This window comes from Nomascus leucogenys, chromosome 19 (genome assembly GCF_006542625.1).
Source record: "Nomascus leucogenys isolate Asia chromosome 19, Asia_NLE_v1, whole genome shotgun sequence".
Lineage (NCBI taxonomy): Eukaryota > Metazoa > Chordata > Mammalia > Primates > Hylobatidae > Nomascus > Nomascus leucogenys.
In genome coordinates, this window is record NC_044399.1 from 187,413 (window position 1) to 214,160 (window position 26,748).

General features: G+C 39.2%; 1 protein-coding gene across 3 annotated transcripts in view; it reads right to left on the minus strand.

The window, feature by feature from the left end:
* Positions 1-263: 263 nt before the first annotated feature.
* SH3YL1 (SH3 and SYLF domain containing 1) overlaps positions 264-26,748 on the minus strand; it is a 45,436-nt gene continuing 18,951 nt past the window's right edge. For 2 of the 3 annotated variants that reach the window (XM_030800635.1, XM_030800632.1), the window contains 6 exons: positions 16,511-16,623; positions 15,218-15,346; positions 13,132-13,300; positions 12,045-12,123; positions 7,281-7,337; positions 264-1,115 (listed from right to left, as the gene is read on the minus strand). In XM_030800635.1, the coding sequence (XP_030656495.1) occupies positions 925-1,115; positions 7,281-7,337; positions 12,045-12,123; positions 13,132-13,300; positions 15,218-15,346; positions 16,511-16,623 (738 nt within the window). In that variant the 3' untranslated portion in view covers positions 264-924. The remainder of the gene's footprint in view (positions 1,116-7,280; positions 7,338-12,044; positions 12,124-13,131; positions 13,301-15,217; positions 15,347-16,510; positions 16,624-26,748) is intronic. The other variant, XM_030800634.1, reaches the window with a different exon arrangement.

Consider the following 26,748-nt stretch of genomic DNA (forward strand, 5'->3'; position numbering starts at 1 on the left):
ATTTCCATTTACTTTTACGGAAGAGGAACACTGTGGGAGGGGCAGGCTAAGTGAGGAGAAAGAAGAGCTTGGATTTAAGCCCATGAGTGCTGAGGTGTCGCTCCTTGTCCAAATGGAGCTGTCAAGCGCATAGCTGGAGAGAGGAGTCTAGAGTTCAGGGAGGAGCTCAGGCAGCCCAAAACGGAGGGGGATTTCACCTTGCATATGAGACACAGGACTTTTGCCTACCTTACAAAAAAAATAAGAAAAACAAAATTGAAATATTAACTTAGTAAACATTTAAAAATTTTATTTAGAGACAAGTCTACCATATCACTGTAAGTTTATGCTACTGCTTGAAATGAACAAATGTAGCCCCATAAGGAAGAAAAGTTGAGAGATGCCGTATGTTTAAAGACATGGTAGTCAGACTTCTTTGTAATCATATTTCTATGATAAATGCATAGTATAATTTTTGAAGGTATAAAGATGATTTCTAAGGATTTATATTCTAGTTAATACCTACAACTCTAAACAATACCTCATTTAAGCTGATTTCTTTTTCTCTAGTCACTTTGCAAATGGAAATGTATGAATTGAAATTCGTGGCTCTACCCTCAAGATTCTCAAATTAAAATACAGCTACCATATACATGGCCAGATCAAATGCTTAGCGATGTTTGAAAGTGTTCACAAAAGAACTATGAGCACATAAATTGTATGATATTCTATGACACAGCAAGTGTGATAAAGTTAGTACAAAGTATTTAAAGATATGTCAGTCAACTCTTTTTATATAGAAAAACAAAATCTTTTACATACTGAATGGAAATTTTGTAGAACAGAAGTTTTTTAAAATTCATATTAAACATTGCTTAACTAGTAAATCCTGTCAGTGTAGAAATAATTTTTTTGTAATTCTCAAAGAAGAAAATAGTATACGCTTTAATTCATGGTTACATAGTTGGCTGGAAAAATGCCAGTTTGACCTCGAAGCTTTCCTTCCCACCAATCAAAATGTGAATCTGTTTTTGATATAACTGTGATTCTGTCTCCAGCTTGAAAATTCAAATCCCCAGGCTGCTGTCCTTCAAATGCATACAGCGCTGTCACTTCTATGGGTTGATTCAAATTGCCTGAAACAAGAAAAAAGTATTCACATATTTATGTTCTTTAAGGGAGAAATTGGGGGTATCTGCTGGTAAGATAAACATTAACCACTTAGGGCTTGGCATGCTGATGTCTTGGAGGCTGGCAGAAACCACAACAGTCTGTGTAATTTTCATCACATTATTAAACTTATTTTTCTCTGCACATTATATACCTAGCTAAGGATTTAGCACATGCTTCTGGTTATAATTGTCTAAATTTTGAATAATCTATGAGATAATACAACTTATATTTTTTTCTATTTTAATATAGTCATTGCTGTGGTCTGAATGTGTGTCCCCCTGAGATTCAAGTGTTGAAATCCTCAACCCCAAGGTGATGGTGTTAGAAGTGGGGTCTCTGGGGGCTGATTAGGTCATTAGGTTTCCCCCTCATGAATGGGATCAGTGTTCTTACAGACAGAGCCTCAGGGGAGCTTCTTGCACCTTCCTCCTTGTGAGGACACAGCAAGATGGCACCATCTCTGAAGCAGAAACCGAGACCTTGCCAGACACTGAGTCTCCTAGAACCTTGATCTTGGAATCCAGCCTCCAGAAGTGTGAGAAATAAAATTCCATTGTCTATGAGCTGCCCAGGCTATGGTGTTTTGTTACAGCAGCTGGAAGGGGCCAAGATAGTTGTGACAGTTTCATGGATGGCAGATGCTGGAAAAAAGGCAGATATGTGAGCTCATATCAAACCCTAGGAGATTCAACTTTAAAACCTGGCTCTTTACTCACTGGGCTTGAAGATTACAGCCCAGTTATATTTTGCTCTTTCATCAGCAGACATTTCTTCTCCCTGGGCTTTGTGGCTGTTTACATTTCTGTGCTTAATTGATCCATCCTCTCAATATCAGAGGTAAGTTGGAATTAACACAGGTATGAGCATGTTTACATGTTTCACGAGTACTTCAATGCAATGTGTACATCCATGTATTGCAGAAGGAAGAAAATACTTTGAGAACTGAGCAGTTAACATGAATAAAGGATATTAAATATTATAAACCATATAACATCATAAAAATATAATGAAACAGTTTTTGAGCACTCAGCTACATGGAGTCTGATGCTTCTATGCTTCATATAATTCTGTGCATAAATTAGGCAACTAGATGTACAGACATACAGAAAACATCAATAACCAGATTCTACAGCCAGGTCCTATTTGAACCCATAATACAATAATAAAAAGAATAAGAATAAGAATAAGAATAAGAATAAGAATAAGAAGAAAGAAGAAAGAAGAAGAAGAAGAAGAAGAAGAAGAAGAAGAAGAAGAGGAAGAAGAAGAAGAAGAGAGTGAATTTGGTCCATCCACAAGAAATAAAAACAGTCAACACTTTAAACTACTCTGACTAAAACACTGAATTTATAGCTCACACAAGATGGTGCTACAGTTCTTTCTTTAAAGTATGTGCCATTTAGTTGAGTTCTAAAGAAATAATCCTAATAATAATTACACTAGAGATAATACTGGTATAACTACTTTTTTCTATAATAAAAATTTCTGTATATTTTATTTTGTCCTATATTTACTTTTAGTTTACCAATTTTAAGGAATAAGGTTAAAAGAATGTCACCAAAATAAAATTTTGACATAGTCTAGAAACAATAGAAGTAAGTGAAACATTCTAAGTACACGATTAAATTCTACACATTAATGAGCAGTCGCTGCCATGCACTGTGAAAGGAGCAGTGCTCTGCCCTGGACGGGGTACCTGGCAGGCGCTCACGCCATGCTTCCCTGTCATCAGATCAGGATGCAAGCTAATGCTAAAGAAAAATCCATCCTGGAAATCTCTTATTCACGATTATATTTAGGATATCCACATATAAAGTTGAATCTTAATTAACCAGAACAAATCAGTGAAGACCTTCCAGGAACTCTGGTCTCCTCCCTCTTGTCTCCCAGACACGTTAGATAATAGGAAGAAGTGAATTAAAAGAGTGCTTGTGAACATCAGGGAATGTTCTGGGGGCCACAGCCATCTTAGCTACCTTGCATTTATACACTTGCAGTCTCATTTATAAAATCAAAAATGCATAATAAGGACGATGACAATGATAACAACAGCAATCGATGTGCATCTGGGAAGAGCAGCCACCGCGAACTGCTCAGGCATGTGGCAGGCACTCACATGTGCTCCTCTTACACCGCCCACTGCCATGAGCCAGCTACTCCTATCCCACGTCACAGAATTGACGTGGATGCCAAGTAACTTGTCCAAGGTCAGGATCCAATGAAGCTTGTCTCCAGGTCATCCAAGACCCTCAACAACCTCATAAATATGAAATTGTGCTCGACAGACCAAACTGACATTTATCAGAGCATTTTTTATGAGGCAAATGTTCAAGGAGGATTAATGTGGTGACCTGCCTCACTGGGTTTCCAGACTGTACAAATAACAGCAGCCGATGCTATGGTTCTGGGTAATCCCTGATAACTGAATTGGTTCTAACAGTTTCAGGAATATATTTTATGAGGAATAATAGGAGAAATAAATATATTATGAACTAAGACAGAGAAAGAAGGAGAGATCGCAGAACTGGTTTGGTCCCTGCCCTCACAATCAGGTGTTGTCTAATTTTCTCTGAATTGCAGATTCCAAATTAAACGAGGATAAAGCAGAGTGAGAGAGGAGGGTAGAGGAGTAACGTGGGTGGTTTTCAGGTGCAGCTGAAGGCAAGGCCACCACTGAAGGTCTGAGGGGCCAGGATCTCACATTTATCCTTTACTGAGGCTAAGATGTGTGTTGACTGTTCCTTGTGCCGAATTCCTCATCCAATTCACCATAAATGCCTCTGCCTCCTGGGGAGGAGGTACAGGAGAGTCAGGAGTTGAGCTGTTGTTGGAGAAACTCCATCCACATGAAAATCACAGGAGTGAGGTCAGCAGATCCAGGAGCCTATCTGCTTTCTCAGATAACAGTTCACAAGCCAGTCAGTGCTGTGCCCGGTGAGTTTTTTTCTTTGAAAAACTCCAAATGACTTTAAGTTCCTCTTTAATGTAAATATTAGAGATAATTTTCACAAGGAGAAGTTTAATGCCCACAAAAGAGTTCACTAAAAATAGGTGAGCCAAGTAATGACTCCTTCCATGAAGAAAAACCTTCCTGGTTACCAGGAAGCAAACCCCACTGAGTTACTAAAAAGCTGGGCGTTCACAGACGCCTTTCCTTCTGCACAACATATGCCTTTAAGCTTTATACTCACGTACTTAAAAAATCAGAAGGATCTTTGAGGGAATTGGCCATTTCCTTTATAATATTCAAGTTTAGTTCAAGTAGGGGTTATTTTTCCCAAACAGGAAGCAGAATTAGATCACAGTCAGCATTGGTGACTGGCAGCTGCCCTGAGGCCCATGATTAGGAAGGCTGGTCTGTGGATGTCCCTGTTTCACTTCCAGTCCACTTTATCATGGAGCCTGCATGAGGTTGCCCCCATGCAGCAACCCTGGCCTGACCTGTTTCAGGAGAAAAATCACAGCCTTGGGAAGGTCACAACTAGGAGAACACAGCCTTTGCTAAGCACCCTATGAGGCACAAGATAGCCCCTACAACAAAGTGTTATCCAGCCTAAATTGTGTGTAGTGTCCAGGTTGAGAAACCCCATCCCGGACAACTATGGGATGGGTAAGAGGACGGGGAAGAATGCTGACGCTGGAGGGTCCAAGCTTTTGATTATGAAACCATTCCTTCCAGAGTCCCTAGAGGGAAGATCAGAAAATGGGACCGTGCATTTGCGAGCTTTGTCTCTCTGGGAGGCCCAAGAACTACGCAGCTGGACCTTCCAAAGGGCAAAGCCAAAAGATGGTGGGAGGAAAGTACAGGTGATGTGGCTGATCATCACACCCGACAGCCCCTCCGTGGGGTTGAGACAGATTCAGGAGCTCGCACGTGGAGGACTGAGTGTCCTGCTTCATCAGGTTTTCAATTTAAGGCTCGGGCCCTGGGGCCATGTAACTGTGACTTTTCTCTGCAGTGATGGTAAACAAACATGAGGAAATCCTTGGAAAGAGGTTAATGCCTTCACAGCTGCTTTTAAAAAAATACAGTAATGTAAAGTGAGTTTTATTTAAAAAGTGGGCTGTAAATCTTCCCTTTTAATTTTTTCTTCAAGAATCTCTTTGGAGAATGGGCTAAAGGAATATTAACTCAGTTGTGACTGAGTTACAATTTACCTTGTCTTGTCGTCAAATACAAACACAGAAGCAACCGAGAAACCAGCCATGGCAAGTGATGTTCTGTTTGGGTCCCACAGCTGGTAAGTGAAAGTACGGGGTTCAAATCGGAATCTCTGTCTCCACAGTCCACTTGAGTTTAGCTTCTTATCATGAAACGTTTTTCCTTGGTGCTGTTTATAGGAAGTTTCTAATAGAGAAAGGAACTCTAGTTCCCAACGTCACATTACCAAGGCATTCTTTGGGGGATCCGTGGTCTCAGCTCTTTTTCTGCCAGCTTCCCTCAGCTCTGTCTCTCTGTAGGGACCCCCTCCCTTCCCAAGCAAGTGCAGCCAGTCAGCTGACCTTGTCAAGTTTAGGAGCGCTTTAACAACCAGATACCCAAGTCTAAGTCTCATCTTGAGACTTTAAAAGTAAGAGGGTGTGTAAGATAAAAATCTAGGTGTTTATGCTGTCTTGGTGTCAACATTGATACCTTAACCACTTTTGCTTCTAAAGGACGTGTATCCAAAGGCCAAACTTTTCATGTCTCTTTAACCCAGCCTGTAACGTGGGTGTGAACTTGATGTCTCTTTAACATGCTCTGTAACATGGGTGTGAACCACAAAGGGTGAAACACATTTTTAAAACCTCTCAGAGCTTTCTCTGCATACCTAAGACCACGGGACAGCATCTTCTGCAGGTGAGCCCCCGACCATCGCACCTGCTCTCCATACAGGACTCTAGGAGCAGACGCTCAAACCCTCAGAGGAGAAACATCTGGGAAAAACACCGGAGTGGGCTCCCAGGAGGGGAGGCCAGGGTGAAAAGAAAGGTCACCAACCCTAAATCCATCAGGAACATGCTGACCTCTCTTCAGGGGATGCTGCTTAAGAGACCTTTTTGACATATTTTTATCTGCATGATATAAATTTTTAAAATATGCTTGAGTACCTATTTTTTTGGTATTTTATTTACATGAAATGTTTAATTCTCCGACAGTTATATATCCAGCAGCATATAGCTTTGTGACTCCAATGACGAAAGTATTCAATGTGAAAAAATGAACCGGCTATTTTATGATTGTTTAACTTTGCCCTCAATTTGTGTCCCATTCACATTTGCAAACAATTGCTCAATTCTTTCCAGGAAAACCTCTGAAGAATATTTAAGTAAGACAGGTTGAAGGACCATTTTTACTATGGTAAATCTTAACAAGTTTTATAAAGTAGTTTCCAATAATAACAAAACATTTGAACGTGAAAAATAAAATTCTTAGAAATATAAAATTTATGGTGCTAAAACACAGAGAAAATGGAATAAGGATGAAATTGTAATTCAGAATTAGCAAACTTTGGCATTTTATCTCCATTATAAATTCAAAAGCTTCTGGACAGCAAATGTTGAGGAGATCACGTGCTCCTCAGACGATGCCATGGCTCCTGGGGCTCAGCAGCCCTGTCCCCAGCACACACTCCCTACACACTTAACACTGGCCGTCACCTCCTATCCGGGGCTCAGCAGCCCTGTCCCCAGCACACACTACCTACACAGATAACACTGACCGTCACCTCCTATCCGGGGCTCAGCAGCCCTGTCCCCAGCACACACTACCTACACAGATAACACTGACCGTCAGCTCCTATCTGGGGCTCAGCAGCCCTGTCCCCAGCACACACTCCCTACACAGATAACACTGACTGTCAGCTCCTATCCGGGGCTCAGCAGCCCTGTCCCCAGCACACACTCCCTACACAGACAACACTGACTGTCAGCTTCCTATCACCCTCATTATCTTAAAGGCAAGTAAGACAACAAAAGCATAGCATTTTCTAAATGAAGTACTTCTCAAAAGAATGTGAATATTCTATAAATTAAGGAAAAGGGCTGAACACTTCCCAGAGATTTTCATAACCTGTCAGATTAATTAGGAAGTTTGTGATCACAAAACGAATATGAATCATTTATAACATACAGATTTATTGATTTACCACCTGTCTCATGATAGCTGGAAAGTCCAGGATAGAGCTTATATTCATTTCTGTTACCTGCCAAAAAAGAGGAGAGAGTGATTTTGAAAACTTATTAGTATATATTATACAAAATACACAAAATGGCCAGATCCTGCCCTTGCTGAGCAATTATTTTAAATCACTAAATTGATAGGATCATCATCATTTGATTGTGCTTCAAATCAGAAGGTATACCTGAATAAAGCCAGAAGATACATGAAGTATAAGGTAGATGATAAATACCTGATATCTGCATGACACAGAAGTACACACACTATTCTCATTATAAATTCAGATGACAATTCTATTAGGTTCTTCTTCAATTGCGTTGAAGGCGAAGAAACAGAAATCACTGATTCATGGAAGGATTTACTCTGCATAAGAGCCATTCACTAACTGCATCCACATTTCACATTGGATTCCTGTTCTGATGCTCTGGGGGCAACGTAGTGTAGAAAGAGGCACGACAGTCTGGGGGTTTGCTTTTCTTCTTCAACTGTAGAAAAACTGATTCTAACAGTATAGAAGATGAAGAGCACACCCTGTACATCATGTTCAGCTTTAAAAAGAATGTATCCAGGAGCTGGAGATCTGGAGATGGTGTCTCTTAAGTAGCTGGATTGCTTTAAAAATAACTTATCTAGGAGCTGGAGATCTGGAGATGGTGTCTCTTAAGCGACCTGTGCCCACACCCCCTTTTGCAGTCTCTGTGTACTCCTAAAGACCGGCATACACCAGTTTGAAGGCCACTGGCCTAAGAAATTTAGGAAAGTAAGAATTTAGAAATAAACATTGGTGGGATGGGGAAAAGGATACAAATATCCCATGAGAATCTATTTTTAAAAACTGATTAGAAATATTTTTGAGCAAGTGACCAGATATAAGACAAACAAAATATATGCAAATTAAGATTTCCTTAACTGAAAATCGGTACTTAAGCAGAAATAGAAAAGTGCATTCCATTCGCCTTAGCACATCAAAATCGCAAAGTACTTGGGAACAAATTTAACACAAAAGGCACAGAAATTACGAAATCTTATTGAAAGACATAAAATCTCAACAAATGGAAAGCATGAAATGGTAAAATTATTATATCTCAGTAATAAATGTATACATGTAATGTTACTGTAATTAGCATCAAAAAATTATAGAATAGATACAAGTACATAATACTATTTCAACTAGAATTGTATATTGGGGAGGAGGGGAAAATTAGGAAACTGATCTCAAATTATGTGAAGACTAAGTATCCAGTAAATGCAAAGATAAAAAATCACAAGAAAATCTAGGAGACTATGAATACACTCTTGTGTAGGAGGTGGGAAGACCTTAACCATGACCAAAGTATCCAGATCTATAAAAACTAAATGATAGACGTATTTTTAGATAAAATTTAAAACTTTCATAAAGTAAAATTATGAAAAACAAGATCAAAAGAAAAATGATAAATGTAGGAATATGCTGCAACCCAAATGACCAACAAAACCTGTAATATAGATAACATTTCCATAAATTGAGAAAGCAACAGATATCCCAACAGGAAAAATAGACCAATGAAATGAAGAGACTTTTCAGATAAGATTAAATCCAAGGCACCAGCAATTTATATGAAGAGATGTTTACATTCACTAATAGGGATAAATACAATCCAATTAACAAGGAGATGTGACAAGCCTTGACTGGCAAAATCTTCTAGATGCTTCCACACTAATACTGGTGAGGAAGGTGTATGCTGAAGAATGTCATAATGCATGTCATAGTTGAAAATGCATTCGGTGGGGAATGTAGATGGTGGAGAGTGTATACAGTGGGGAATGTGCATAGTGGGAATGTCTGGTGGGAAGCCTATATAATGAAGACTTGGGAATGTTATTGGGGAGTGTATATATGGTGGGGAGTGTATATATGGTGGGGAGAATACATATATGGGGGAGTATATATGGTCAGGATTGCACATGGTGGAGTATACACGGTACAGAATATGGTGGGCAGCATACATGGTGGATAATTCATATAGTGGAGAATGCAGATGGTGGATAGTAAACATGGTGAAAAATGCACGTGGTGGGTGGTACACATGTTGGGGAATGCATATGGTGGGTAGTACACATGATGGAGAATGCATATGGTGTCTAATGAGAAATGTGCATGGCAGGAAATGCCTATGGTGGGAAGCAACTATAAGTGAGGACTATTATGGTGGGAAGGTTACGGGGGAGTGTATATATGGTGGGGAGTATATATGGTGAGGATTGTACATGGTGGGTGGTGTACATGGTGGGGAATGCACATGCTGGTGAATGTTATGGTGGGGAAATGGTTGATGAGACTCTAAGTAGTAAAAACTTTTGAAAAGTAATCTGCTAAATCTGTTAAAACTTCAAAAATATATTATTTGACCTATTATGTCCACTCCTGGTAACTATCTCAAAAAAAATAAAAGTGCCAGTATATATAAATATTAATTTAGAAGTATATCAATTGTGGCACTGTTTGGCATGGAAAAAATCAGAAATAAAGTTAATATACATCAATAGGAGAGTGACTGAGTAAACTATATACATTTGTGCCATGGAATACTGAATAATTATTAAAAAGAGCAAACAGAACTATACCAGTTGACTTAGGGATTTCTATGTGGAGTTGTTGAGCAAAACAAACCAACAAATAACAAATAAATAAAGAAATATAAAGAAGATATAGTAAAGCACATATAAGATGATAGCATTTTTATGAGACAAAAATATTCTGGCCATGTTTATGTATATGTTTGCACACGCCATGTGTAGGACTGCACAAGAATGGAGAGAAAAACGTGAAAGTTCATAATTTATGTTGTGAACGTGGGTTCCTGGAATCAGGATAGAGGAAGGTATCTCGTAAGTTAAAACGTAGGTGAAATGGGAAAAAGGAAGCAACACAACAAAGGAAAAGAAAAAAAATACCGCCTTCACAGACCATCCATATGAACACATGTGCATTTATATAAAATTATGTGTGTGTGTGTGTAAGGGTATGTAAATAAATGGAAAATACTTAGTTTTTAAATAACTTAAGAAAAGGTCAGGTTTAACATAAAAGGTTAAAAGTAGTCACTAGTTTTACATTTTTAGTTTACTGAATTAAAAACTGATGTTCAAAACTCGAGAGATACAGCACATGAGAAATGATGGTATCACATGGAAAAATTGTAGGGGACTAGCCGCGAAGGATGAAGCTGAAAAGGTGGAGGGAGCAGGAGTGTTCACGAGTGTGTCGAGTGAGGCTGAGGCTGCAGAAATGTGGCCAGGCTAACCTGTACACTGGCAGGGACACAGCTGTGACTGTGCAAAATGGGGAGGGCACCGCCCATCTCCCCAAGGAAGGGTTCGGGGAACACACATGGTCACCGTGGGAAACAGATCCGGAAGCTGGCACAGGCAAAGGGCCTGTTTTTAGAAAGCTCACACAAGGGGGTTACACAGCAGAAACAACCTTCAGAGCTTTTCAATTGTTAACTGAAATGAATTTTTTGAGGTAAGGTCCACAATCATTTTTAAATCCGCACTGATAAGGACTTGATACTAAGAGGACTAGAATTTTTATAAATGAGAGGATTTTATACATGCATATGCAGGTATCCATTCTCAGTGAGGACATTTTATATATTTTAAAACATACATATGGGTCAAATTTTATATAATCACTCAGATCTAAAATAAAAATAAATTCAGTGCTCATATCTCATTAGTCACTGCAAATATGAGTTTCAGTAAATCAATCATCTGAACATGAATCAGCAGTGGACCACGCCTCATCCCAAAAGAACAGGAGACAGACGCAGAGGCAGGAGGCAGACGGGTAATGAGGAATAGGCCTGGTTCCTGAGCATCTTCCTGGGAGGGTTACATTTAGACCAGACAAAGGCACAGCCAAGAATCATATGAGGGACATGGGCTCAAAACTGGGGAAAACGATTACAGAAAATCAAGGAGGAGGCCGAGGATGCGCTTCCTGCCTTCTGCAGAGCTTTACTATTTACTCCCCGCAGAACTTATCATATGCCTTCTCCCACTAATAGCAGTTATGTTAATACACGTAATCTCTCTCCTCTTGTTCTAAAAGTTCTCTAAAGGCAAGATCTACATTAAAGTCACCTTTGTGCACCCAAAGCCACAGCACAATGACTCTTGTATAAGTCAGTCATCACATGAAAGTCCCTACTTCAACATATTCCTATTTACTGGTAACCTCCACATAACGAAAAACAGAAACACAAGTGATTCACAAAAATGAATGATAGAAAGAAAGATAAAGACCAAAACCTGGTGCTTTATAAATGTCATCTAGTTTAAAAACCACCTTATGAATTCCTGAGCTCCAAAGAACATATGTCAAAACTGATATTCAGAATTATAAATATGTGAGTATGATAAGAAAAAAACAGGCTTATTTTGTTCTCATTTCAAATCAGGAGGATGACGGTTTTTGGAAGAAATGACACAGAAAATGAGAAAACCTTTAAAGATAACTATCTTTGTAGATTTAAGAAAGTGTCTTATGAATAGAAACAGAAGTTTTCACAAATTATAAGCAATGACAATTTGTCTCGTATTTAGAAGAGGCTGAGCACTTATTTTACTCTTAAATATGTTAGTTTTTCTATTTAACTCTGAAGTTTAACAATGTATCTTGACTTCTTAACGATAACATTTAATAATTACTTAATTACAATTGTATTTGAATTGCAACAAAAATATTTACTTTGAGAGCCAGAGTTCAGCTGGACTGGTGAAGATGACTGCTGTGGTCTTGATAATGGCTTTGGAGGTAATTCTTTAGCCTGCGAGAAACAAAAAGATAAATACACATAATTTTAAAATCTTGTTTTTACTTAGGCACATATAACTCTTTTCTAATGAGCTTATGTAGCAAACTTTTATCATATGTGCGTATTAATGAGGCACTCTCAAAGCTCACATGCACCCCTCTGGACTCTATGTAATTGAACTGGATGACAAGACTCAGATGTGGACAGGGTGTGCTCTTCTCATGCCTGGAAGCTAATCTCCCCCAGGCACCTCTGACCACCTGTGCAAGATCTTAGGGAGCTGCAGGGACGGTGGTGTAGTAATTGGCTTAGCAAGCGACTGGCACAGGCAGTGGCAGACAAACTCTAGGCTTCAGTTTTTATTCCATGAAACAGGCATCAAACCAACTCTGAAAGGTGCTGTGGAACCTCATGAACAATGCACACAAATCCCTTGGTGCCCCAAGGCATCAGTACAAAGGCGTCAGTATCTGCAACTATTAACGTACAAAGGCGTCAGTATCTGCAACTATTATTCGCATTATTATTATTGAGACAAGGTCTTGCTCTGTTGCCTAGGCTGAGTGCAATGGCATGATATTGGCTCAGTGCAACCTCATGGGCTCAAGTGACCTCCTGTTTCAGCCTCCTGAGTAGCTGAGATTATGGGCACACACCACCATGCCCAGCTAATGTTTCTATTTTTATGGTAGAGAGGGGGTTTTGCCATGTTGACCAGGCTGGTCTGAAACTCCTGATCTCAAGTGATCCACCTGCCTCGGCCTCCCAAATATTATTTGTATTATTGATACAACAAAGTTCCATCCTTGGAGAAATGCAATCACAGAAGACAAATTATGTTTTTCCCTGAAATTTGTATAGAGGAAATGTCAAGGTAGCATGACCTTTTCCCAAGAACGTGAAGTCAGTGAAACTACGACGGAGGCTTAGTAGGTTCTTAGGAACCTGACATCAGGGACAGAATGTTCTACAGAAAGAGATTTCTGAGAATACTGAGTGAAACATAAAACCACACGGTACAGAAGACTTCCTCTGCTCCTTTGCTGCTTTTCTTGCATTGATTCGCTGTCCTTCATTTTCATACTTTTCAGTAAAGGAATCAAGAATTTCATAAAGATCTTCGGCTTCAGCAGGCTGCGGTGTATCTCCAAATAAAATGTCATAAGCTCGGATATCTTGACAATAAAATCTAATGGGAAATATAAAATTAAAAACATTTTAATATACACAAATCTTTTCTAGAGTTAAACATAGCATGTGTGCGCACATGGTGTGTATATATAATCATTCATACATAGCACTTCATATACACTACTTTTTAAACACTAACTTTAAGCAATATCCCATGTTCAAGCCTTAAATGTACCCTAAAGTTCACCTCTACAGGCAGCTACCATAAATATCCTTGTATGTATCCTTTCTTTATTAATATAAGAAGCACATCCACATTATCATAGAAATACTTAGACTTGCCCATATATACGTACACATATTCATATATAAACACATATAAATATACACAAGCACATACATCTTTATAGGTTTTTACTTTTTAAGTTTCTTTAAAAAATGGTACCTATAACTGTGGCTTTGTAATTTCCTTAAAATATTTATTTTTATCAAGATTAAATAAACATTTGCCTTACATGCTTGGAGGCCCTGCCATTCATTAAGCAACATATTTGTTTTAGTTTATCCAGGGTTTAGTTGAACTTTAGTGGGAAGGCCTGCCAACAGCCTCAAACTAGAAGTTTCTAAAAGCATTCTTTTGTTAACTTTTCTCAAATTAATAAAACCAGGAGTTAACACATCACTTTTGATTTTATAAGATGAATAGTTCTGCAAACCTTATTTTTCCCCATCCCTCCTATTTTCTACCTCTCGTGGTTTATGTTTAGCTTTATCAAATAGTGTTGTTGAATTCCTGAGTGACTCGGTGGGGTAAACACTGCATGCTTTGTCTCAGATAGTGGCGGGTCTGTCTGCCATGCGTGGTGAATGTGAACAGCCAATGCCAGCGGTGCCAGCCCGATCAGGCTGGCAATGAAGGAACTTCTGCAGGTTCTGGAAGAAGTCCTGCTGTCACTCTTAGCTTTTTATCTCTTTCTGGGCCTTTACACATATTTTAGTGGCAATTTGTAAGAGCCACTTAATTTGCATCTTTGGGAAAAATTAGCCAGATGCCAATTTAAAGTAGAAGTTTCCCTTTACCTCTTAGGATACTTCCAGATTCTTTTTTTTTTTTTTTTTTTAATCAAACTGTATTTCTGTATTTTAAATTGGTCTCTATTTGACATGGAGAAAAGACAAAGGTGGAGTGTAGAACAGGAAACCTCACAACAAGGAATACTGATTGACCCATGAGTTGTAACTGGTGTGCTTTCCACAAACATCTGAAAATCACTGAAATCGGTGCATCCAACTAAGTATTACTAACTTATGCTTATGTTTCTTTTTTTTTTTTTAATATACTTTAAGTTCTGGGGAACATGTGCACAATGTTCAGGTTTGTTGCTAGGTATCCATGTGCCATGTTGGTGTGCTGCACCCATCAACTCGTCGTCTACATTGGGTATTTCTCCTAACGCTCTCCCTCCCCCAGCCCCCAACCCCCTGACAGGCCCCAGTGTGTGATGTTCCCCTCCCTGTGTCCAAGTGTTCTCATTGTTCAATTTCCACCTATGAATGAGAACATGTGGTGTTTGGTTTTCTGTCCTTGTGATAGTTTGCTGAGAATGATGGTTTCCAGCTATCTTAAAATGCGAAGTGGAAAAAACAGCATTTACAATTGAATATATACGGTGATTACCATCACATATGGCAAAACAAAAAAAATTATGCTTAGGAAAATGTTGGAAGGCAGTAAAGCAAAATGTGAATTGTGTTAGTCTTTTAAAGGGATCGAATGTTTTTTTACTTTTTGTGTGTCTTCTGCATTTTCTATGAGCATATATTATTTGTATATTTAATTTTTAAATGTAAGATACACACTTAAAACCACATGTTGTAAAAAGAATATATAAATGTAATCTGCAAATTGTATCAACTTTTGAAGTACTATTTTCTCATCACACTTTCAATTAAAATCACTTTAACTTGAACTGACTTTCTATTAGTTTCCTTCCTTTCAATCAAACAGCTCCCTTCTAAAGACACGCCTGCAAAGAGTCCCCTCGACTTGCAGTACGTGAAGACGGCAGCGGAGCTTCTCAGGGCCACGTTTCCTTCCAAGTTCCTGCAAAGCACAAGATTTTGCATCACAAAGCTGTGAGCAGCTCTAAGCCCGAGGATAACTATTTAAATAGCACTCTCCTTCTAGCTCAAATGAATTATTATTTTTTTGATATTGAAACACATTTAATAATAAATATACTTCATTGAATCCTGTATTGCATGCTGTAATATTTTTTACTTATTTTTCATGCAGTCATCACTTAGTGTTTTTTGGTTTTTGTTTTCTTTTTTTGACAGTCTTTTTTTCTTTTAACTTTCCTTTTTTTTAATTTTATTACCCTAAAACTTAAAGTATAATAATACTAAAATTAAAAAAAATCAAATGAATTATTTTGTTCTGTACCTTCTTCAGCTGTTTCTATGTTTTACTTACTGTAGGCCTAAATTAGATGTTTTAATGTGGCCTAGAGGAAAAACAGGCCAGGGGGAAAAACATACATGAAATTATTACAGAAGGCTCTGGTAATATAGAACTGTGTTGCAAAAGAATACAGTGCAGCATGTGTAAATATGTTTTAAAAATTTGTAATTCTGGTATTTTCCAACTGGATCTTCCACACTTAAAACTGGGAAATACATCTCAAGAGTGCTAAAGAATTTGGATTATTTTTGCATTGAGTATTTTCATGGAACCAAGAAACATTTTTAGATGATTTTACTGTGTAACTTCTATAAATAGTGTGGGTATAAAATATCTCTACACTGCACAATTAATCCAAGACTAGCATTTCATTAATAGAGAAGAAAAATACACTTTAAGTACTGTAAACACAGCTCAAAAAAACAAATCCATATCCAATTTTTATGATTTACTTTGAAAAAGGCTCTTTCCTTCCTAGTCAAAGCTGAACTTTATCATAAAATCTGACTTGCCTTTGGCTCTCTCAAAGCTTAAGGTGGATTTTATGTTCAAGTCTGACAGATACAATGGCCTATGCTTCTAAAACATTTCATTATTTCTCGTGTGTTCTGGTTTCAGATTTTCTAGCTTATCTCACTGGCTGTGTTTTGCGAATTTCCTATTTGTGATGACCTCGAATCTTCTGGGCACGTATAAATCTGGGGATGTACAAATCTGTTCATTTTAATTCAAGTTCCTATTAATGCAAAATAAAATATGCAGTTGTTAAACCTTTACTGTCTAACATCTATTTAAAGAACTCACCTTCCCAAGGGCCCAACCGCCACAGTCAAGTTCCCTCCGAGGGTTAGATTTCCGCCTTTTGCAAAAGCTTCTACAGCACGGTCATAATTCAGAATTATCACCAAGTCTGATACCTAAAGTGTAGAAACTCATTGATTTAAAAATCGTTAAGACTAAATATCATTTAAAATTCATCTTGACTAACACTCAACTACACCATATGCATTGTAGCAAAACATCAACAGAGACAGGAAAGAATGTGAGACGAGAGCCATATTTTTATTTTGAGCTGATGAATTATGAAGCCAATATTGCCACAGGTAATTACAACAAACCTCAGCGAGCATTTACTGTGCACCATGTGTATACTATGAGGTTTACCTGCATCATGTCCTTTCATCTTCCACACAACCTGGTCATGTAGGTGGTGATCCTAAGGTTTAGTGGGGTTAGGTAAACTGTCAGCGCTAACAAGTCAAACAAAGGTTGTTGGAAGGGATCCAACATGCTCTCTGATCTCATCAGATTAAACACTCCGTAAAGGCCAAGCCCAAAGAGCACAGCACCAGGGACGATGGGGCTGAAGGTCCTGAGAGACTTTCTACACTCTCCTTCTGGCCAGCGGTGTGCTCCTTGCTGGAAGCTGAACCTGGGCCACTTCACTGTAGGTCACAGAAGCTCAACATATCAGAAAGCAAAGTAGTTTCCATTAGGACTGTCTATTTCCATGACTTAATTTTTCTTTTTTTTTTTTCTTGAGAAAGAGTTTCACTATTGTTGCCTAGGCTAGAGTGCAGTGGCGTGATCTGAGCTCACTGCAACCTCTGCCTCCTGGGTTCAGGTGATTCTCCTGTCTCAGCCTCCTGAGTAGCTGGTATTACAGGCGTCCACCACCACACCCGGCTAATTTTTTGTATTTTTAGTAGAGATGGGGTTTCGCCATGTTGGCCAGGCTAGTCTTGAACTCCTGACCTCAGGTGATCCACCCGCCTCGGCCTCCCAAAGTGCTGGATTACAGACATGAGCCACTGAGCCCAGCTGTCTTAATTTTTCTCTAAATAAAAGAAGAAACTACAACGAGATTCAACTGAATGCTCAAGGCAAGTCAACATAGTGAAAGTATTTGTTTCTCAAATTCATCACTGCAGTGTGGAAGCCCAAAGTTAGAACTGAAAAATAACATGACCCATCAAATGAGAGGCAGCATGGGCCAGGGGAGGCAGCATGGGCCAGGGCACCCCTGGGTGTGGAGAACCAATGTCCATCCCAGCTCCACTTCTCAAGAGCTGTGGACTTTGGGGTCTTTTAACCAGTCTTTGTGTCTCTGACCATTCTGTGTTTAAAATTTGCTTACTAGGACCTATAACTCATGGAACTACTGTGAGAATCAGGTATAGGCGTCAAGTGTACCTGGGAAGTTGAAACAGTGCTGGCATGGGGCTAAGAATTTGGGCTCAAAATTAAAAATAGGTGGGAACTCCACTACTCCCTTTTGCATGCTGTGCGACCTTGGGCAAATCACTGAGCTGCTGAAAGCTGCAATTTCCTTCTCTGGAAAATGGGTGTAATAATAGTGGCACACATTCAAGGCTGTTTAGGGATGAATTGAAATCAGTTCAATAAAACATGCAAAGGTCAAGCAGACTCGTGTTTAAAATATGCCTTCATTATACAGTTATTCACATTTTTTAATCAAATCAATGCTCTCAAGTCAACATTTTCATATGAGTGACAGAAAAATCCTGTTATAACCAAATGAGATTATACTTGAAAGGCCCTAAGAGAGTTCCTGATACAAGTATGTTCTTAATAATGTTCAATTTGAATCATTTTATGAAATAAAATACACTTCAGATCTCTAGGGCAAACTAAATCTACCAGATAGCTGACCCACACAAGATGCTTCAGCTTGACTCTTGCCAACTGTTCATTTTATTTTACATATAGACAATTTCTGAGGATTATGGTGCTGAATGGCAGATAATTATTTAGCTTTTCTTACGCAAAGTTAAGCATTTTCACCAGTGATTGTATAACCTGTATCTTATATGTATTTTTAGATAACAAATTTGCCTTGTGTAATGCTTGCCACATACACACTCGGAAAATACAAATTTCTACCCATGACCTTGTAGCTACACTGGCTCTTATGTTCCACTTCTGCTTGGTACATCGTGGTACAGTTAAGTAAGGCCAAGCTATGAGAGGCAGCTGAAGGAAAAAAAAAATCTTTTGATTTTTTTTGGTCTGATCTCTCTTTAGTTCTTTTGAAATAAGAATAAGAGAATATTGTGTTTTTTGGTGACACTACCAATTAGCCCGAGAACCAGGTCAAAAGCTCTGCAGACAGCTTGGCGGACCTGTGAGCAGCAATGGCCCTCAGTTTATTTCCACAGCTTAGAAGAAGGAGCAAGACAGATTTCCTGCAGGAATCTGGAGGAGCTGAACAACACATTGGGACAGCACTCTCAGAAAACCCTGTAAGCATTTGATAAGACTTCTTTAGAAGTCTGCATTAAAACTCAACTATATAACAGTCTGATCGAAGAAATAAGACTTGTGTTTTATTTATAAGATCAGTAGGGTGACTATGGTTCACAATAATCTATTAACTATTTCAACATAGCTAGAAAAGAACTTGAATGCTTCCAGCCTAAAGAAATGACAAATATTTAAGGTGACAGATATCCCAATCATACTGATTTGATCTTTACAAATCGTATGCATGTATTAAATTATTACAAGTACCAGGAAAATACGTAGTCCACTATAAATCAAAAAATAAAATTAAAAAATAAAACTTAGTAACTCAGATGCAAGTGTTTCAATTAAATAAATTCTTAAATATAAGAATGTGAGAAACCACAGTTGCCATGCAGGGGAAGCTGTGGGAGAGAAATGTCCCTCTTCTCTGCGACTGAATTTCCTGAAAGCATCTCCTGAGAGGGTGCCACCCCATGTCCCTCTCGTGTGGTCAGCCTGCTTCACACCCACACAGCTGAGTCCCGGGCTGTCGTCCTGTCAGAGCTTTACCCCCTTTTGGATGACTGACTGCTGTCAGCCTTTAAGCCCCACATCTGGACAACCCGCTAAGAAAGCTGGGCTCCCTCCTCCGCCCTGCCGTTCTCTCACGCCACTCTTGGGCTGGCCTTGGAGCCTGCCCCCGCCTCCCCAAAAGCCTCACTACATGGGGAATAAACCTTTTCCTCCCTCCTTGTGTGTGTGTGTGTGTGTGTGTGTGTGTGTGTGTGTGTGTGTGGCATGGCCAGTCTCAATATGCAAACCAAGCTTAAGTGGAGGGTCCTTCCAGCAACACCCTCCATTCCTCAGACCAACAGATCTTTTCCTTACATCCCGCTCTTAGGGGACTTAGAAACTGGACTCTGATCCCTAACAATAATTTATCCTCAACTTAAACCCAAATACCTTCCTCTTCAGTAAAGTGAAAGGGCCCATCTAAATTCTCCCTGGAAAAAGCAGTCATTTTTGTTTTTTCAAATTCCAGTCTTGAGTAAAAGCCAGACTGCTCTGGCTTGATGACCCAGTGTGAGCTCTGGCTCTGGAAACACAGCAAAGGACTGTACACGTCCAAAGCCAAGCCAGCAGCAGGACTTTCTGAGCTTTGCGCTTTGCTACAACTGTCATCCAAAAAGAAACCGTTAGTGGTATTTAAAGCAAATGTAGCATTATCTTTCCTCAGACCACTTTCACATCTTCACTTCTCACAATCTCAACTCTCTTTACTAATCTCTCTCTCTTTACCACAAAAACTTCCCCCTCCTCCAAATTAATCCCTAACCCAGATACAGGTATTCAGTCACTAATTTAGACAATTATTCAGTACCTCTGATGTCCCAAGAACCAGGGAACTCTCCACCCTGCAGCATCTGGGAGTCTAAAGGTTGAGATCATCAAACATAAATTAACCCTATGCCGGCCTTCTGGCTAAGCTTAGGGTCACTTACACTTATGCCCCTAGAAGAATGAGTCTGACATTCACTCTCCAGTGAAACCACGGCACAATGCAATAAGCTATCCAGGAGCAGCCTCAGACAGCAGTGGCTGTTAAGCAGCATCCTTTGCACAACTAGACCTTGTTAGTTAAGAGAACTGAACTTAAGAACAGGGCATTAATGAACACACAATTAAGACTGCAATCTTTTTCCACCAGGATTCTCTAAGAGAATTAAGCAGGAATGTCCTAAGGCATCCATTGCAACTAATAGGTTAGCATCTCCCCAGATATTCTAGAATAATAGTACAAATAATTAAGAAGGTGGTACTCCCATCCCTTTCTGTGTTTGGAAGGTCAGATGAAGAACCTGGAGCAAATGTAACATTTTTGCAGCACTGGATACACCATGTGGAAGGTACGGGAGATGTCTGGAGGAAAACTGAGACTGACCCAGGCACAAAACAATGCACCACAACTTTAGCCCAGAACAGGCAAGCTTTGTTGCCAGTCACAAATATCAGAAGGGAAAGGGGGTACTTAAAGACCATTTTATTCAACTTAAAAATTTTTTATTTTACAGATTTGATTCAGGAAGATTAAGTACTTTGTTCAATGTTCTGTAACTAACAAAAGAAGAGCTAAAACTTAACAATTACAATTGAATCTCCATCCCACTGTAGAATGTATCTACAAATCAGAATGCCACTGCAATGGTGCATTAAGAGGCCACAGACCCTCTCCACAGCAAAATAACCATAACTGGTAAAAATTATTTTAAAAATTAACACTTCTGGAAATTGTCTTAAGGGCACATGGCAAGTGAAGAAAATGAAGACACATTGATTCAATGAACATTGTTAAATATTGGTAAGGCAGAGAGAGTTGGTGACATTTGAGCTACAACCTGTGCCCCACTGCAGGTCAGCCTGATGGAAGCTCCTCTTGGGGAAGGGGGTTTGCAAGAACACAGACTTCCTTCCCACAGCCCCTGCTCAGGGCTGCAGTATCTCCACAGGAGAGGCTTTTGCCAGCATCTCTCTTCCCACAGCTCCTTGTACAGAAGCTCCATTCCAGGCAAGAGCAGCTGAGAGGTCTGGAGCTTCCTTCCTCCACCCAGAACCCATGTGTAAGTGGAGGCTCCAGCCTAGCACGACAGTCCAGGAGCACCAGGGCCCCACTCACTCTTGCCCCAGTTCACCTGTGGGGCAAAAGCTCCACCCTGACAGAGGCAAGCCAAGCTACTACCCTGCCCAAGGCTGCAGGGATGTCACTCCAAGAGAAGGGAGCCACTGCCCCAGCCTCCAGCTCTGGAGCAACGGCACAGAGATCTTGGGCAGAGAGAGAGACAGGCTGCAAGAGCAGAGAGCTCCAAAGCTCTCCCCAAGGGAAGTGAAAGGTTTTGGAACAGAGAGTGGGGAAGTTCAAAGGTGCTGTCAAAAATGATGCTTTTGGTGATAAACAGGTAAGATGAGGTATTTAGCTCCATGACAGCAACAAGCTAAACCATGGGTGATCTAGAAAATTATCAGGGAGAACCAGGGACAGAGATAGCTAAGAAGAGCCCTCCTGAAATAGAAATGAGCCTCAAAGACTACCCGTGCGCAGGAGCACATTTTAACTGGATCAAACTGTGGAGCAATTATGTCCCCAGGGCATTGTTGGAAACAATGGAGCAACCAGCAGGCAATTAGTGGAGGCTAACAACAGTGTGTAATACCAATGGAGACAAACAGCTTAACAGACAGGTCAGGGACAGGGATAGTCAGAACCTGTCATCTCAGGAAAACTATATGCATGCCCATAGACAACACTGGAGGCTTCACAGTAGTGGGGCACAGAATTCATTCAAACAGTCCAGCCATATCTCTGCACAAATGGCAAGCAAACAGTAAGAGGCTCCTAGGGGGAGAGGTTGAGCATCCAGAGTTGACACAATATAATATTAAAATTTCTGATTCTCAACCAAAAATAATAAGACAAACAGAGAAGTGGGAGAGTGTGACCCATACATAGAAAAAAAAATTAAAAAAAGAAGCAGATGAGAATGACTGCTGTTCAGATGGTCCAGCTATCAGATTTAGCAGACAAAGACTTTAAAACAGCTGTCATAAATATGTTCAAAGAATTAAAGAAAACTATGGTTAAGAAGTAGGAAAATGTACAATGAGAATATCTTATCGAATAGAAAATATTGATAAAAACATAAAATTATGTAAAAGAACCAAATGGAAATTCTGGAGGTAAAAAGTACATTAAGCAACATGAACAATTTACTAGAGAAGTTTAACGGTAGATCTGAGCACGCAAAACAAAGAACTGGTAAATTTGAATAATAGAAAGTCTTAAAAACTAAGAGAAAGAGAATGAAGAAAAATTGACAGAAACACAAGAAACCTGGGACACCATTAGGTGCACCAACATATGTGTGATATAAGTACTAGAAGGCAAGGAAAAAGAGAAAGAAGCAGAAAATTTTCTCAAAGAAATAATGGCTGAAAATTCTCAATCTGATGAAAAACATGAACCTACACTCAAGAAGCTCAAAAAATTCTGAGTAGAATAAATGTAAAAAGATACACTCCAGATAGATAATTGTAAAAAATCTTAAAATGCAAGAGAAAATCTTGAAAAGAGCAAGAGAAAAATGACTCATCACATAAAAGGAACCCCAATTAGAATAACAGATAGATTTCTCTTCAAAAACAGTAGACTTCAGAAAACAGTAGGATGACAAAATGCTGAAAGAAAGAACTGGTCAACTTAGAATCTTATAATCAGCAAAAGTATATTTCAAAAATGAAGGGGATATAAAGACATTCCCAGATTAAAATTTTTTTTAAGTTGAGAGAATTTATTGCTAGTAGAACCACTTTACAAGAAATATTATAAATTCTAAACGAAGTCCTTCAGGCTGAAAGCAAGTGACTCTAGACAGTAATTTAAATCCACACTTTAAAAAATCACCAGTAAAGATAATTATCTAACTATAAATAATAGTATAAATGCATAGTTCTTCTCTTTTCTCTTACTTGGTTTAAAAATAAATTTTTTCTATATGTTAAGTCTGTAACATATAGAAATATTATATACTAGACAATAACCATACAGAAGAGTCAGGTGGGAGCAAAGTTATCTTGGAGTAGGGAAATGACACCAGATGGTAACTTGAATGAACAGAAACAATGGAATAGAACCAAAAATGGTAAATAAAAAAGGTTAATATAGCAAGTTCAATGAGTAAATACTTGCTCTCAATTATTCTCTGAGTTTCTCTAAAAGACATAAAATTATATAAATTATTAACTATAATCATGAATTGCTGAGTGTGTATCATATATAGATTTAATATGTATAACAGTAATAGCACAAAAAAGGAGAAAAAAGACTAGAACCCTATGAGAGTTAGAAATAGTTAAGACATATTGTAAGCTCTGGAACAACCATTAAGAAAATGACTCAAAAATACAGTTAAAAAAGCATAAAAGGAATCAAAATGCCATAGTACAAAATGTTCACTTAATTGAAAACAGTAAAGTAGAAACAGAGGGACAAAAAAGGCATGAGATATAGAAAAAAGTGAAATGGCTAATATAAATCCAATGATATCAATAATCTATTAAATGTGAAGGAATTAAACCAAATAAAAAGGCAGAGATTATTAGCATGGATAAAACAACAACAACCACAACAACAACATCCAATTATATGCTCATAGGAGACATGCTTCAGATTCAAAGTTACCATTAGATTGACAGTAAAAGGGTGGAAACAGATGTGTCATGCAGATGGCAACCTAAGAAAGCTGGAGTGGCAATATTTATATCAGAAGAAATGGACCCTAAAACAACAAAAAATGTAATTAGGAATAAACAGGGACATATTATAATGATAAAATGGTCAATCAACCAAAAAGATATAACAATTATAAACATAGTAATACACATGTATTTATATAAGCACATAATATCGGAGACCCAAATACATGAATCAAAAACTGACAATCTAGAAGGAAGACATAGACAATTGAACAAAAATAGCTCGATGTGTCAATAACCCACTTTTAATGATGAAGAGAGCAATTAGTCATAAGATTATCAAGGATATGGAACAACTAAACAACCATGTAAACCAACTAGACCCAATGGACTCCTGGAGAACACTTTACCCAATAACGCAGAACACACGTTCTTCTCCAGCACACATGGAACATTGTACAGGACAAGAGTCTATATGTGAGGCCATAAAAGAAGCCTTAACCCATTTAAAAGGACTGAAATTATACAAAATATTTTCTTTGACCCCAATGGAATGAAATTTGAAATCAAGGACAATAAATTTGGGAAATTTACAAATATGTGGACATTAAGCAACACACTCCTAAATAACAAATGGGTCAAAGAAGAAATCATATGAGAAATTAGATAATATTTTGAGATTAAGGAAAATGAAGACACAACATACCCACACTCATGGAAGGCAGCCAGGGCAATGCCTAGAGGGAATATGTAGCTATAAATGTGTCTATTAAAAAAAAAACAGACCTTGAGTCAGTAACCTGAACTACCTATCAATATGGATGAAGAAGAGTTTAACTAAACTTTAAGCAACAGCCTTGCTTGGACCTTTCCCCTTCTTTACCCTGCTTCACTTATACCTTAAGTTTCTTCCCCCGAAGAACATTTGCTCAGTATATCACATGCACTTGAACTGGTATCAGGCTCCGCTTCTAGTGAACCCAGTCTGACAACCACACACTAGCTGTGTGATCTTAGGTAAGACACTAACATCTCTGTATATTGAAAATAATGTGTGCTTTGCCTATCTTGTATAGTGCCCTAAAAACAATGGCTTGTTATGCAGATGAATGTTACAGTGAGGTGGGCTTTACTTTACCACCCAAGCACTTGTGAAACCAAGAACAAGTATCTTTCCTGAACCTTCCTTTTTTCCCTATTGAGGGATGTGCAGACAAGACAGACTGTAGGGAACTCTGTCTTTCGAATAACATGCTGCCTGGATGTGGGAGCAGACGCTTCCCAATCTGCCCCTCTCTGGCTGCCTCCTACTGGAGAATTCCCCTGGTTTGGTTATTTTACGGATAAAATGAGAGCGATGACAACCACCTTCCATGGCTATGAAAATGATTCCATAATAGCATGTGTACAGGTTTTGTAAAAAAAAAAAAAAAAAAATGGCCGGGCACGGTGGCTCACGCCTATAATCCCAGCACTTTGGGAGGCTGAGGCAGGCGGATCACGAGGTCAGGAGATCGAGACTATCCTGGTTAACACAGTGAAACCCCATCTCTACTAAAAATACAAAAAATTAGCCGAGCATGGTGGCAGGCGCCTGTAGTCCCAGCTGCTTAGGAGGCTGAGGCAGGAGAATCACTTGAACCCAGGAGATGGAGGTTGCAGTGAGCTGAGATTGCTCCACTGCACTCCAGTCTGGGCGACAGAGCAAGACTCTGCCTCAAAATAAAGGAAAGAAAGAAAGAAAGAAAGAAAGAAAGAAAGAGAGAGAGAGAGAGAGAGAGAGAGAGGAAGGCAGGCAGGCAGGCAGGCAGGCAGATAGTTAAATTATTCAACAAACATTGGATAGTACTAACCGATTACGTGTGTGCCGTCTATGTGCTTGAAAGGAAAACCCTGTGTGGTTACAGGCCCTGTCATTGTCCCATTTTACAGAAAAGGAAGCATTCATGGGTGTCTCATCAGTCTCTGTGGACGTAGGTGTGAAGTTTGGGAAAGTCTCTGCCTTTCCAGTACTCACAGTCCACTTGAGGGCTGGTCCTTACTATCTGTGGCTGCTAGGACATGGTAGGAGCAAGTTCCAAGAGAAGCCAGGCCCAAAGGGGATGCTCAGCTCAGCCGGTGACCTGAGTCAGAAGTGCCCTCAGAGGGTGGTCCCTTCAGGAAGGACGTGTCCACCCTCCAGCGCCCCCATGATCTCGGTGGGCACCAGATCTGCTGTGATGAGAACAGCCTGAGGGAGCCACTCTGGATACCCCATGCTCCCGTTCTGACTCCCTCCCTCATTCAGACAGCAGGCACGAGTGCTGTTAGGATGCAGGCTCAGACAGAATCTGAGAGTGCTTCATGGAGAGCAAACAGTGCTTTCTGTTAACATCGAAAAATAGCCGACTGCTGTGACATCACTGCACGCTCACAGTTACACGCAGAGACTTATCTGTGGGGCTCTGAGAAGCAAAGTCAGATCATAGTTAAGAAGTTTAAAACTCATGTCTCCAATCCCTAGGAGATGCTTCTTATCTCTGTTTGAAATTGACATTTAAAAGTTAATA